At 37.3% G+C, this 15,113-nt stretch overlaps 1 protein-coding gene across 2 annotated transcripts; it reads left to right on the forward strand.

Moving 5' to 3' along the window:
- BASS2 (Sodium Bile acid symporter family) lies at window positions 1-4,146 on the forward strand. Of its 2 annotated transcripts, none has more exons than XM_039022393.2 (13): window positions 1-483; window positions 578-698; window positions 883-1,006; window positions 1,185-1,226; window positions 1,345-1,458; window positions 1,550-1,612; window positions 1,718-1,845; window positions 2,333-2,414; window positions 2,942-2,993; window positions 3,103-3,200; window positions 3,286-3,444; window positions 3,559-3,648; window positions 3,809-4,146. In XM_039022393.2, exons 1-13 carry the CDS (start codon window positions 375-377, stop codon window positions 3,884-3,886), a joined length of 1,260 nt encoding a protein of 419 aa, XP_038878321.1. In that variant the 5' UTR covers window positions 1-374; the 3' UTR covers window positions 3,887-4,146. The 2 variants fall into 2 exon arrangements, with proteins under 2 accessions (XP_038878321.1, XP_038878320.1); XM_039022392.2 differs by having other exon boundaries at window positions 6-483; window positions 855-1,006.
- Window positions 4,147-15,113: the final 10,967 nt, after the last annotated feature.

The following is a 15,113-nucleotide window of genomic DNA, read 5'->3' on the forward strand; positions in this document are numbered from 1 at the left end:
GATGCACATAAAAAGTGGCTTTCAATTTTTTATTCATAACAAACAACGAACCCTTAAACTTCCAAGAACTTAGAACAACGAACTCATTAATTTAATCAGCCGTAATTTTCTCGACGGAACAGATCACTTCTGACACCGTTTTTGGTGGGGTGTAAATAAAATTACAAGTTCAATCACGAGCCCTACATATGGGAAATTTTGCGTAATCAGATTGAGAAATGACCCGTGAGTGAATTCCAAGTGGGTTCCCTCGATTCTCACATCGAAAACATTATCTTCAATCCTCTTTCCCTACTGGGTAAGAATCTGAAAATCTCAGACCCCTTTTACAAAACACTTCCTCTTCTAATTGGATTCAGCTAGCAACTACTACAATGGCGTCAATGTCCAAATTCGCTTTCAATGATTGTAGAATCCAGAGATTTGATGCTCTCTACAGGCGAAACTTCCATTTCTCTGCTGGAAAGCTTCAATCCCATCTGGGTATGTTTTATGTCTATAGTTTATGGCGATTCTCTATTTGGGTGCTTCGATTTTTGCTTTAATTTTAGTTTCTTGTTCTTGTCTTTTGATTTAGATGTTAGGGGGGAGTTGTGTTTATCCGATAATGGGAGAAGAAATTTAGTGGTGGCTCAGTGTATGCTGTGTAAGCCGCTTGTTTCTTCTGCTACTCCTTGTGCAATTGGAGTAACGTCAAGGTATGTTTTGGAAGATATGGTTTTAAATTGTATAATTATGTATTGTGATCAATCATTATTTTGCTGATCTTTTCAGGACAGATGTTTCTGTAATACCCATACGTTTTGATGAACATATGTACTGCTTAGATTTAATTTGATACTGATATATTGTAGAGTTATACATAATGAAGTATGAACTCAGGAAACTCCAAATTTTGTGCAAAGCTGCTAGTGATGTATCTGGAGATGTCACTGATGGTTCTTCTAGTGGAATGAGCGTGTATGAACGAACTATTGAAACTTTAACCACACTTTTCCCTGTTTGGGTATGTTTATTAGTTTTGTTTTGTTTTTTTTTTTTTTTTTTTTTTTTTTTTTTTTTTTTTTGTTTTTTTTGTTTTTTAATAATTTTTATGAATATGGAATTAGTGAACTCGTTATTGTGCATTTTGTAATATTATGGAACATTGCCTTATAAGATCAAGTTTTTTTATCTGTCAACAGGTTATCCTTGGAACCATTATAGGCATCTATAAACCCGCTGCAGTAATTTCTTGTTCTTAATTCTTCTTGATTGTTTCTCAAAGAAAAAAAAAAAGAAACAGAAGATCTTCTTGATAGAGGATTGGTGAATCAAGTAACATTCATCAGAGTCTTCTTGCAGGTAACTTGGTTGGAGACTGACCTTTTTACTGTGGGATTGGGTTTTCTTATGCTTTCAATGGGATTGACGCTAACGTTTGAGGATTTCAGGCGTTGTTTAAGAAATCCATGGACTGTAAGACAACAACCTTTTCTTTTGAGCTTTAGACATTGATAAGATATATGTATATGTCCATGTCGTTTCACATTTCTTTTTCTTGTTGCAGGTTGGTGTTGGATTTCTTGCCCAGTACTTAATTAAGCCCATGCTTGGCTTTGTCATTTCCATGGTAATAACTACTTGTACTCTCTTTCGTATGATGGAATGTTAGGGCTCAATATCAAGCTGAAATGATAGAACAGACAGACATAACAACCAATTTATGTATTTTCAGACTCTCAAACTGTCTGCACCTCTTGCAACTGGTCTTATTTTGGTCTCATGCTGCCCTGGGGGACAGGCATCAAATGTTGCTACATATATATCTAAAGGAAATGTTGCACTTTCTGTTCTCATGACAACGTAAGACCTGTTTGGATCGTAAGATGCTCCTGTTCTCAATTGAGAAGATTCTTGCAAACCTTTTTTTACACATTGATATTCTACTAGTAGTTTGATCTTTGTTTGTGCATGCCTGTCTTTTCCACCCAGAATTAAAATATTAATACTAATGAAAATGCTGAAGTCTCGAATTAAAAAAAAATTGATAGAGATATCGATAAAATGTCAATTTCGATGGATATTTCTAGAAAATTATAAAAACAAATAGTTAAAAAAAAAACATTTGAAGTCACAAAATAAAATTTGCATGCTTAATAAATTAAAATGGTTATTATTTATATATTATATTTTACGCTAATGATACTATGGTTTATACAGTATGTTTCAAGGTTTTCCTTTTTTTTTTTTTACGTTACAGTTGAAATGTCAATTCACCTTTTATGCATGTCAAAGAAATATTGATTGAAAAGAATTTAATACCAATAGCATTCTCTTGGAATTCATATAGGTGTTCGACTATTGGTGCCATCGTCATGACACCATTGCTTACCAAGCTTCTTGCTGGACAATTAGTTCCAGTTGATGCTGCTGTAAGTTCAGATAAGCTAACCTTTCCAAATATACATTTGTTGAGCTGTTGGATCTTATCCAGATGATGATCTTTAGGTTCATTCTTGGTAGTAATAACTTTAGGGGCTTAAATAAATAATCCAAAAAAAAAAAAAAGATCAAATGTCACATATCAATCAACCAACCAAAAACAGAAATTTCATAAGAAAAAGTAATTTAGGGGTTATTGTTCCCCAATTCTCAGCTTGACTTGTATGATTACGTGTTATACTTCTGAAATGCATCTAGGCTGTTTGGTTCTTACAGAAAGTTCGAACAAAGGAATGAGGTGTATGTTGGACTTTTCACATTTATCATCGAAGAAAGAATCAGAAAAAAGTAACAAATTTTTGTTTATCAATGTATTCGATTGGAAAATATATTAGAACCTAGGAAACAGAGTATATGATATGATGTTGTTTTCATTTGAGAGTTTACAATTTCTTGATCTTATCCTTCAATTATTTTTGGCCTAAGGTTGTCTCTATTTTCATTATTATCCTTTCAGGGTCTTGCTATAAGTACTTTTCAGGTGGTTTTGGTTCCAACTGTAATTGGAGGTAACTTTATAAAAAGGAAAATCCCCTTGAGAAACAATATAGATATCCAAATTAGTTACTCGCTAAAGATGAGTAAATCATCCTCAACCATCATTGTTCTTGGCTGCAGTTTTAGCTAATGAATTCTTCCCCAAATTTACTTCAAAGATAATCACAGTGACGCCTTTGATTGGAGTTATCCTCACTACTCTCCTCTGTGCCAGCCCTGTAAGTTTCATTAGACTGATTTTTGACACTCCCTCTCTCATTTCTTTATAATAACTTGCTCTCATCAATGTCTCTCATGTTGAAGATCGGGCAAGTTGCAGAAGTTTTGAAATCTCAAGGAGCACAGCTGTTGCTCCCAGTAGCCATCCTACATGGTGCTGCATTTGCTCTAGGCTATTGGCTTTCAAAATTATCGTTCGGCGAATCCACTTCTCGCACGATTTCGATTGAATGTGGGATGCAGGTAACAATTGTCTTAACAAGACAGCAATAGAGAGAGCAGAGAGTTCATTATCAAGTGACAGAAACCTTGAATGAGCCATGTTTTTAATCTGCAATATATTGTCTTGTTTTGTAGAGCTCTGCACTCGGGTTTTTACTTGCTCAAAAGCATTTCACAAACCCCCTCGTCGCCGTCCCATCAGCCGTTAGTGTCGTCTGTATGGCAGTAAGAGTTTCAACTGTGTTTCTTTGCTCTGATCTTTGCTCTTTTTCCTCTCAGTCTTGCTTCTTTTTTGGTTTCTTTATACCACCACATGAATTCATTTGTTTTGAAACTCGGGTATAAACATTTACTGTCTTCTTTTTTGGTTTCTTTATCCCAACAGCTTGGTGGCAGTGCTCTTGCTGTCTTCTGGAGGAACATGCCGATTCCTGCTGACGACAAAGACGATTTCCAAGAATGAAGTAGTACAAGTTTTAGGATCTTTGCTAGTTTACATTGGTTCTATTCATTTGTTTGAAAGCCCTATGGTAATGTTGAGATTTTGTCTATGGTAATGTTAGAAGTTCATGCGAATTTTGGGAAAATTTTATTTGAATTTAGAAAATGAAATTTTAGTTGGGCTTAATTAGATTATAATGGACTATTTTTTTTCTATTATCATGTGTAAAAATATACATTATATTTGCATGAAAATGTTAATGCTAGTAGAATTTTGGAGAACGATGAAAGTTGTTTGAATTAGGAAATGAACTTTAGTGGTTTATATAGACCGTAATTAATGATTATTAATTAGTGGATATTTGCTTAACCTAGAGTTTTGAATTGTTATGTTGTTTAGTTGCTTAACCTAGAGTTCTAAATTTATACGTTATTTTTTGGAAAATTATTTTAAAAGATAAAACTGCTAAAAGTATTTAGCATTAATTGCAAGATATCACAATCTATCTATGGTAAACCATGGTGGTAGACTACTATCTGATTAGACACAGATAGACAGATAGTAGTCTATCGTCACGGTCTATCACAGATAAACTGTGATATCTTGCTGTTAGTTGTAAATATTTTGGTTCATTTTCGTATATTTGAAAACATCCTTTAATTTTTTTTATTTAAATTCTATATTAGAATATATTTCAATAAAAAAATTAACAAAATAAACGATTTCGAGTTTTCTATATTATTTGTTGTGCTTTTGATTTTTAATTTCGTCCAGATCTAATTTGACATTAAATACGAATGTAACAAACTTTATTAATTGTCAAATCAAGCATAATTCAATTGACATTTAAGTGTTTTAGAAATCACGAGATCTGTGGTTCGTTGATTAGATCGTTAAGTGTTTATGTAGATTGGATGACAAGTCACTCCATTTAGACAAAAATAATGTATTTAAAATTTTATAGTTTAGAAATAAACATTTTAGAAGAAAATTAAAATGGTTTAAAGTATTCCAAAACAACCTTAAATCACTCCGAGATTTCTTGTACCAGTAGTTTTGGCCTGTCCCATTTTCTTTTTACATCGATTTATTCTGATATTCTTTGATTTCTTCAAGCCTATTTGTCGTCCCTTTTTGGTCTTGTTACTAATAATATCTCTGACCATTCTTCTCATAGTTTGTTGATGAGAAGCTTCCCTGTTCTCTCGCTTGCAGTCCATTGATGAACCTTAAGCAGAATCTAGCCGGATATTGGAAAAAATGATGTCAGCTAAAAGTTTGTTTGGAATATATTTTCAAGCGTTTAATTAAAAAAAAAAGTTATTTTGAAAGAACGAAATGGTCAACAACCACTTAAAATAACTTTTTAAGTGTATTTTAATCAATTTTTATCAAAAGTATTAAAATAAAAATGAATTTTTTGAAAAACATTTTTTTGTCAAGTCACTCCAAAAGGCCGTAAGAAGATTTGAATTTGGATTCCTTGTGAGTAGGAGTGGCAAGAATTTGGGTTTATCAATATATGAATTCCCAAAATGAATGCATCTAATTCATCTTTTTCTCTTAAGAAATATACTTAGGGGGTGTTTGGCACTCTAGTTGGGTTGGATTGGGTGGGTAAAAAAGATCCATCCACCATTTGGTTCACCAATTATTAAAGAGGTTTATTACCTTGATATTCGTATTAACTCATATTTCTCACATCGTTATTCGTATCAACTCATCCAATTACTCTCCCCCTATAATAATTACTGATGAAAAATAAAAGAGACAAGACGAAAAGAGAGATCAACACACAGTTTACGTGAAAACTCTAGAACAAGGAGGAAAACCACGATATAGACCTTTTTCTTATTATTGAATTGATACACTGAATATAAGGGAATAGGGCAAATAAATAGACAGTAGAGAACCCTAGGGCTGAAGACAATTACAAAAATACCCCTAGGTTAAAACCCTACTTTCAACACACCCCCTCAAGTTGGGGCATAAATATCAATAAGACCCAACTTGCTGATTGAATAATCAAAGTTTGGTCTAAGTAACCCCTTGGTGAGAACATCTGCCACTTGTTGGTTTGTGGGAATATAGGGGATGCAAATGCTTCCACTATTCAGTCTCTCTTTGATGAAGTGTCTGCCAATCTCTACATGTTTGGTTCTGTCATGTTGGACTAGATTGTTTGCTATGCTTATTGCTGCTTTATTATCACAAAACAATTTCATTGGAAGCTCACTATCATGGTGGATCAGACAACACTTTCTTCAGCCAGATTTCTTCATAGATCCCTAAACTCATTGCCTTGTGTTCATCATCAACGCTACTTCTGGCAACAACTCCCTGTTCCTTACTTCGCCAGGTGACAAGGTTACCTAGAAAAAGGTGCAGTATTCAGAGGCTGACTTTCTATCAACGATAGAGCCTGCCCAATCAAAATTGGTATATGCTTCAATACCCCTTTTTTCGGACTTTCTAAACATCAGCCGCAGTCATATGCTCCTCATAGGGATCTTGCATAAATTGGCTTACCATGCTCACTGCATATGAAATATCTAGTCTTGTATGGGACAGATAGATCAACTTCCCAACCAACCTCTGATACCTTTCCTTGTTAACATGAATTTTGTCGTTTGTAACACCAAGTTTTGCATTATACCCCACGGGTGTGTCAGTTGGTTTACACCCAGTCATGCCTGTTTCTTTGAGTAAGTCCAGTGTATATTTCTGTTGCAACACTGAAATACCTTCTCTTGATCGAGCCACTTCCATTCCAAGGAAGCATCTCAGCTTACCGAGGTCTTTAATCTCAAACTCTTCAGCCATTTTTGTTTTAAGCCTCATAATTTCACCCTCATCATCGCTAGACAGAACAATATCATCAACATACACTATGAGGACTGCAATCTTCCCGGAGCCTAACCTTTTTGTAAACAATGTATGATCCGAGTGCCCTTGTTTATATCCCTGTGCTTCAACAAATCTGGAGATTTCTTCAACCCATATAATGACTTCCTCAGTCTGCATACCCTGTGCTTGAATTGACTCTCGAACCCAGGAGGGGGACTCATATAGACTTTCTCTTCAGGTTCTCCGTTCAGGAAGTCATTCTTAACATCTAACGGGTGAAGTGGCCAATCTTTGTTCATAGCAATAGACAGCAATACTCGAATAGTATTGAGTTTGGCCAGAGAGAGAATATTTCAGAGTAATCAACTTCGAAGGTCTGAGTGAAGTCTTTGGCGACAAGTCTGGCCTTATACCGATCAATCGTCCCATCTGATTTTTACTTTACGGTGAACACCATTTGCATCCATCTGTCTTGTGCCCTTCAGGTAAAGACACTTGTTCCCAAGTTCCATTTTTCTCAAAAGCCCATAACAACCGTTTTCCATTCAGGACTCTCCATTGCTTCACGAATACTGCTTGGGATCATGATAGTGTCCAAGCTGGTAGTGTGAGCTTTAAATTCGGGAGACAGATTACTATATGTCATGTAGCTGTGCATAGAGTACTTCGTGCATGAATGAGTACCTTTCCTCAGCGCTATAGGAAGGTCGAGAGAGGCATCATGATTTTCCAACTCTCTAGGTTTCTCAACATGATTGGTCATCTGTATATCAGGAATTTCAGTAATACCTTTTACTTCCTCACCAATCGCTAACATTTTTTTCCTACTGCTATTATTCTCAACTATTTCCTCATCTGTCACATTTTCGGTATTGCCACCTCCTTCGTCCTTATCCTCTATGCATTTGTCAGTCTCCATACATATATCACATCATTAGTTTCAGGAATACACGTACCTGGACCTGATATAGGGTCTGATTCATGGACCAGAGCCGGCTGTTCAATAGGTGGCGCTTCTTCCTTTCTAAGATTCTTTCTATAGTAGGTTATCCATGGAATCTGGTTGGTAGGAAGGACCGAACAGACATTTTCAGAACTAGGAGAAGGAATCAGGGTGGATTCTAAAGGAATAGCATAGGAAGACCAATTAGTCTCTTCACTCAAGCTCTCCCCCTGAAAAGAACTAATGGGAAAGAATGGCTGATCTTCAAGGAAGGCAATGTCCATGGAGACAAAATACTTACAAGAAGACGGATGATAGCACTTATATCCACGTTAGTGGAGAGAGTACCCAACAAAGACACATTTTTGAGCACGTGGAGTAAATTTTGTGCGATTTGGGCCATGAGAATGGACAAACGCGACACAATCGAAGACCCGGAGGGGATCGAAAATCAAGCGAGTAGTCGAATAAGATTCTTTGGATAGGTATAAGGGATTATGAAATTCAAGGACACAAGAGGGCATGAGATTAATGAGGTGGGCGGTAGTAAGAATGACATTCCCCCACAGATAGGACGGAAGAGTGGAAGACAACATTAAGGACCGGCGACTTCCACCAGATGACGATTTTTACACTCGGCTACTCCATTCTATTGGGGAGTATAAGCACACGAGCTTTGGTGGACAATCTCCTTAGACACAAAAAAATCTCGGAAAGAGGTGTTAAAGAATTCAAGCCTATTATCATTCCTCAAAATTCCAATCTTTGCATGGAATTGGGTTTCAACAGTTGTATAAAATTGTTGAAAGATAGAAGACACTTCAGACTTACAGTAAGTAAGAAAACCCAAGTAAGGCGGGTGTGGTCGTCTATGAAGGTGACAAACCAACGTTTGCTAGTGGAGGTAGTAGTAGGTGAGGGTCCTCAGACTCACTATGAATTAGGGAGAAGGGACTTGACGACTTATAAGGTTGAGAACGAAAAGTAACACGACTTTGTTTGGCACGAATATACACATCACAATTTAAAGAGGCTATATTAACATTGCGGAATAAATACAGAAACAAATATTTCATATATTGAAAGTTTGGATGTCCTAAATGATAATGCCATAATATAAAGTCATTTCTGGAAGTAGAAAAATTTAAAGACATAAAACCAGTCTATGATCCTCCTTAAAAGAAGCATTGTTAGAAAGGAAGTAGAGCCCTCTATCGTGCTGGACAATGCCAATCGTTATCCCCGACTTCTGGTCCTGAAACACTACAAAATTTGGTGAGAAAATGGCCTTGCAATTCAGATCTCTCGTAATTTTACTAACCAATAAAAGATTATATGAAATTTTAGGCACATGTAGAGTATCATGTTATACTAAACCATCAAATGGGGAGGTATGTCCTTTCCCTGCAACTAGGGAAAAGGACTCGTCTGCAATTCTAATACATTCATTCCCCGCACTTGGACAGTATGAAATAAACAGATCTGAAGAACTGGTGAGGTGATCTATGGCCCCTGAATCTACAATCCAGGATTTTTCGCCATTAATGCTAATAAGGCCAAAAGAGGGAAAAGTACCTGATTGTGAAATAGCACTCACCTCGACCGCACTCAAATAGTTCTTATTGTCGGTTGAGGGTTGATGCTATGTATTCTCATTAACCGAGTCACTTACAAGGGCACGCCCAGAGTTTTATTTGTCATGATTGTTGTCGCCTACTGTTTAAGGGTCTCCCATGTAACTTCCAACACTGGTCCTTCGTATGCCACGACTTCTTACAATGCTCACAAATAGGAGTGGCCTTTTTATCACCATTGACACTAGACGCCTTTGTAACAAAGGCTGATGCATTAGTGAAACAATAACAGGATTGTTCATAGCATGCGATCAATCCTTTTTTAGTCGTATCTCTGGACAAACTTCTCTGAGGGAGGGTGTAGGTCATTGACCTAATATACGACTCCGAACACTATCAACTTTGGGGTTCAATCCCGCAAGGAAAACATACACATGGTCGACCTTTTCAAGTTTCAAGTATTGAGTCCCATCTTGGCACACAATTCCAGACAATCTCTCGGTAAAGGTCCATCTCTTGCCAATACATTGACAGTTTATTAAAGTAGGATGTGACATCCATGGTCCCTTGTTTACACTCATGGACTTGCTTGTGTAGTGTGTACAACTGAGATGCATTCTGTCGCTTTGAGTACAGGTCCCTTGCTGCCTTCCAGATATCTCTAGCAGTTGCTGCATACAGTAAAGGTCGGCCAATCTGTGGCCCCATACTATTGATGAGGACAGAGTGTAATAGAGAATCCTCCCCTTTCTAGATTCTTTCTTGAGGATCGCCCGAGATAGGTTTCAAAATTTCTCCTGCCAGATACCCAAATTTGTGTCGTCCTTCTAAGGCCATTCTGATCAATTGGGACCGAGAGAAATAATTCTAGCCATTTAATTTTTCTTCTACTAGAAATCTTGCAGAATTTCCCATAGAGCTAGATAAGTAAGTTGCATTGGGCAAAATAGAGAACGAATTTACTGGATTCTCTGTGGTGACAGGTTGGATTTGTGCCAAGAGTCGTTTCCAAATCTGAAATCTGCATTTGGAGGTATGCTAACCATTGTCGGACATCATCATGCATTGAGCCAAGCCACCATGATTTGGACACGGCTAGAAAAGAAGCTTTGACCAACAGCTGAATATGGGAAGAATCAGCTATGTATGCTGGAATCGAGCCGTCGGCTGGAGAAGTCACAAACGGAGGCTGTGTCGGGTCATTTTTTCAGATTGGCGCTTGGGACGGCTGCAACTGGACAGGGGCTAGAGCGGTCGGCTTGTGCAGCATGACCGATACCGACGAAGGGTTTGGTGGCATTCCACCAGCGCGGCTCATTGTAATCGCGCGTCTCTGACCGTTAAACAAGCCCTCGATCTGGAACGAAGTCGTCACTCTTTGCGGCGACTGGATTGAGCGTTTCTGACTGTCGAAGAAGGCTTTGATCTGGAACGTCTCGTCTGTTGGCAATAGCTAGGATCAGCTGTGGTAGGGCGGCTTAGAGATACTCCTTCACAGCCGCTTGGATGACAGCTTTCATGTCCACGATTGAAGCTCCATCAGTTCCCACAAGGGCTACTAAATACGTCTCTGGTTGGTTCTCGTCAATGAAGGCTAGGGTTTCATCGCCATCTCTGATACCATGATGAAAAATAAAAGAGACGAGACGAAAAGAGAGACCAACACACAATTTACGTGGAAATTCTATAATAGGGAGAAAAACCATGATACAGACCTTTTTCTTATTATTGAATTGATACATTGAATACAAGGGAACAGGGCGATTAAATAGACAGTAGAGAACCTTAGGGCTAAAGATAATTACAAAAATACCCCTAGGTTAAAACCCTACTTTTAACAATTACCAACTCAACTCAACTTAACTCTACGTGCCAACGCCCCTTTAAATATAGTTGCACAGTTGGGGACGGTGAAACCAACTTTTTATGTCTTTGAGATATGATACCCAAGTTGGTGACTTGGTAACAATATTGTACGTGCCCACAATTTCCCCACCTCGCTTCCATCTCCACGTGTGACATTCAAGCTGTCACCGCTGCCAAAGTCGCCTCCATGGAAATTCCAAATTCCCCATCTTTTTCCTCTTTCATGCCAGAGGAACTGAGTGAAATAGTCGAGCTTCCGACGTTGAGAACGAAGATCAATATTATAAAATTAACTTTTGTAATGAAGATTAGTATGAGATTAACTCATTTTGTAGAGAAAGAGAGGGAATGAGTATCTTATCTTTTTAATCTCTGTTTCGTGGCTAATTAATAGGAATCTTTGGAAAAGTCTTCTTAGTGAATGTAGGCTTATAATGACGAACCATTATAAGCTATTGTTATCTTCTTCTTTCCCTTCTGATTTTACTTGTTTAATTTGCCCCAAAGATGAAGTGCTTCACTGCCATTCTTTGATTTTCTCTCTCAATTTTGCATGTCTCAAAGAGGATAAAATGCATTGTTTATGAATAAAAGAATGTTAAAATATGTAGCAACACTAACTAGTCTATAAGGTTCTTGAAGTATCTACCATATGACATAAAAATGTAAATTAGATTTTTTAGAATTATGTTGTAGTATGAATAAATATCTCAAAGGAAAAAATCTAGAGTTATTCTAGAACAACCTTAGGTTTAAGGAATTCCTTTAGATAAGAATAAATTAAGAAATATCTAGATATTTAGAATCCAAAAATAATCTAGAGAGATCCTTTTGGTTGGACTCTAGGATCTCATGCCTATAAATAGGAGGTGCAACTCCATTTGTTAACCAAACAAACAAAGAGAGGAAGAAAGAAAATCAAGAAAGTTAGAGAGAAACTTTGAGTAAAAAGTGAGTAAGTGTGTCTTGAGAGAGTGAAAGAGTATTCTCTCCAAAAGTGTCCATCTTTGTAAGTTCTTAATAAAAGCTTATTTCTTCAAAAGAGATTATCTCTCTTCCTTTTGTGCCAATTTCTCCAACAAGTAGTATCAGAGCCAAGCTAGCATCGCATGTTGTGGTGGAGCTTCTGAAGATCGAGTATAGTTCGGGATTGTGAAGCTTGTTGTTTGGAACATAACTACTCATGGAGTGCATTCATCACTACAAGATGATGGGAGACCTTTAAGTTGTTGGAGGAATCAAGAAGCTCGACATTCAGAACTATAAAACATGGTCCACATGCGTGAAGTTGTATCTCTAAGGCTAAGACTTATGAGATGTTGTGGGAGGCACTGAAGTCAATCTACCTAAGAATGCTGCCGCTTTGAAGAAATGGAATATCAAGGTAGATAAGACCATGTTTGTAATTAAAACGACAGTTGATGAAGAAATGTTGGAGCATATCAATATAGTGGAGATGCCTAAGAAAGCATGAAACATGTTTACCTCACTTTTCTCAAAGAAATATGATGCAAGAGTGTAATTTCTAGAATGTGCTCCTATAAATTGCCCAAAGGGAGATGACTATCAACCAATACTTCACCAAGGTAAAAACTCTATGCTGTGAAATCTCTGAATTAGATTCTACTTCTGCTATTTTAGAATCAAGAATGAGGAGAATATTATCCATGGTCTTAAACCTGAATGTAGAAGTTTTTATTGCTGCTATTCAAGGTTGGTAGTCCAACCTTTTTTGGTTGACCTAGAAAATATGCTTACAATCAAGAAGTATTGTCTAAGCAAAGGTCAGAGGTCATATTAAAGAGCAATAAGGAAGAAAATCTCTTTAGTGGCAAGAGAAAAGGTCATTCAAAATATCAAAAGAAAGTAAGATAGAAAGACATGAAGAAACTCCAAAATGCTTTCAAGTATGGGAAGCTAGTAAAACTAATCAAAATCACGAGCATAGAAAAAAGGTGAATGTTATAACTATGGAAAGGTAGGTCACTATGCCAGAGATTGTCTTCGAAAGAAAAAGGCAGCAGAAAGCAATGCAGTCACCTTTCAGACTGAGAACATTAGTGAAGGAGAATGAGATGTAGAGACATGCTTTACAACAACAGATCCCAACCACCAGTCCACATTGAATGTGATGGAGAACGAAGTGTTGGATTTCCATGCAGAAGAGGTAAATTATGAAAATGATTGAATTATTGATTTGGATTACTCTAACAACATGACATAAGATAAGAGGAAAATAGAAAACACATCTGAGTACAAAGGAAGCGGAGTTCCTGTAACTACAAACAACTCGAAGTTGTCAATAGCCCACGTTGGCAAAACTATGATAATGCCTCGCTCCAATTCCAATCAAGTGGAATTGGAAAGCGTATTTATTTGCCTGGAATGAAGAAGAAACTTGGTGTCAGTATTTAATTAACATCAGCAGGCAAACTTCGTCGTGTTTGGACCTTACTGTTGGTGTTGATGCCCCAAAGTCTCGTGTCCTGTAGTTTGTAAACATTTTGAACGAACACTTGTGATGCATAATATATGATATTTACTTCTGTCACACCTCCTCCTAGATTACCCTCTTAATCTAAAAGAGGATATGAACGCGGTAGTTGCTAGCCCTGCTGCCATCACCCACCACCTTAGCCCTCTAATCTAAATGCCAACCTGTTAAACATTAATAGGGTATGCATATGGTATGCCTCCTTAAGATTCTACAAAATATTATATAAACACATGCATACAGCCATGATATAACATCTAAGGGGAGAAACATTCACAGATAGGCCCAAACATCTTTGACAAAGCTCTAGTCCCTCTCAAAACATGTGTACATAAATAAATCATCAACCTAAGTCTTCTTAATAAGCCGAGTCTTTCAGTGGCAAGCAACAGGAGGATCAATCCTGAGGAATCCGACCGCTACCTGAGAAGGAAAAACACAAAAATTAAGTGAGCTAGAAGCCCAGTGAGCGACTATAGAATCGTGTAACATCATGCATTATATCACTATAAACATGTAAATATACTAATGAGTATCTCAAGCAATTGTCTCTAAGTGTAGCTTTAAACCATTCTTAGACATCATCAAACATCATTATTCCCTAGTTGAGAACGAGCCTAAATGCTCTAGCTTCCAATGTTTAATACCGGCCTAGAGACCCATACTTCGGTCTCTCATTCAGAACTGCCTACGTGCACGTGTCCATACAAAGTACCGTCATACCTTAGGTACTTCCGCTCAGATACCTTCTTAAATGTCCTTCGGTATCAAGTTGGTTAGGTACCTTCTCAAATGTCCTTCGGTACCGTGGTATTTTGTAGCATCAAGTTAATTTCTATTGCCTACCATCTACACAAGAACTCATTCTCTCATAGCCTTCCTCTAGGAAGCATATTTCAACATTAGAAACTTAACTTTTGTAATGACTACATGACATACCTTGGCCTTTGTTACACATATACAAGTCGGGAAACATGCGTTAAGTTATTCTCCAACCATTTATTGCTTGAAGGAGTATAAATTCATCATTAATGTCACTATAACTTACTTGATCTTATATGCATAAGTATTGGAGACATTAATTCACTTAATCACTCACCACTCGTTAGGGCTCTTAACGGTTTATACGCCTCTCCTAGCTCTTCTTGGCCTGAAAGGACATAATTCCCGATTAAACTACTTAGAATTCTTAGTAAAATACCTCAAATAGTTCATTTACTAAAGGAACTTTCATCAACAAAGACAGCTTTACTGGCGAGATCCTCATGAGCGAGATCAACAAGATCCTCACGAGCGAGATCAAGCTTTTTCCTGGCAACTTTCATTCTAGCGATACTCACCTTACAATCGATACTCAGCCAAATTTCTAGCAAGATTTCCTTTTAGAGAGAGATCCTCATCACAAAATCAGTGAGATTTCCTTCATAAGCGAGATCCTCATTCCCATATCTCGCTATAACTCTCCACGGTGAGCTGTATGCTTGTTCTTCCCAAGCAGCTATCTGCTTATGCACCGATTCCCTG

Source organism: Benincasa hispida, chromosome 2 (assembly GCF_027475165.1).
Source record: "Benincasa hispida cultivar pf3 chromosome 2, pf3_genome.v1.1, whole genome shotgun sequence".
NCBI classification, from domain to species: Eukaryota; Viridiplantae; Streptophyta; class Magnoliopsida; order Cucurbitales; family Cucurbitaceae; genus Benincasa; species Benincasa hispida.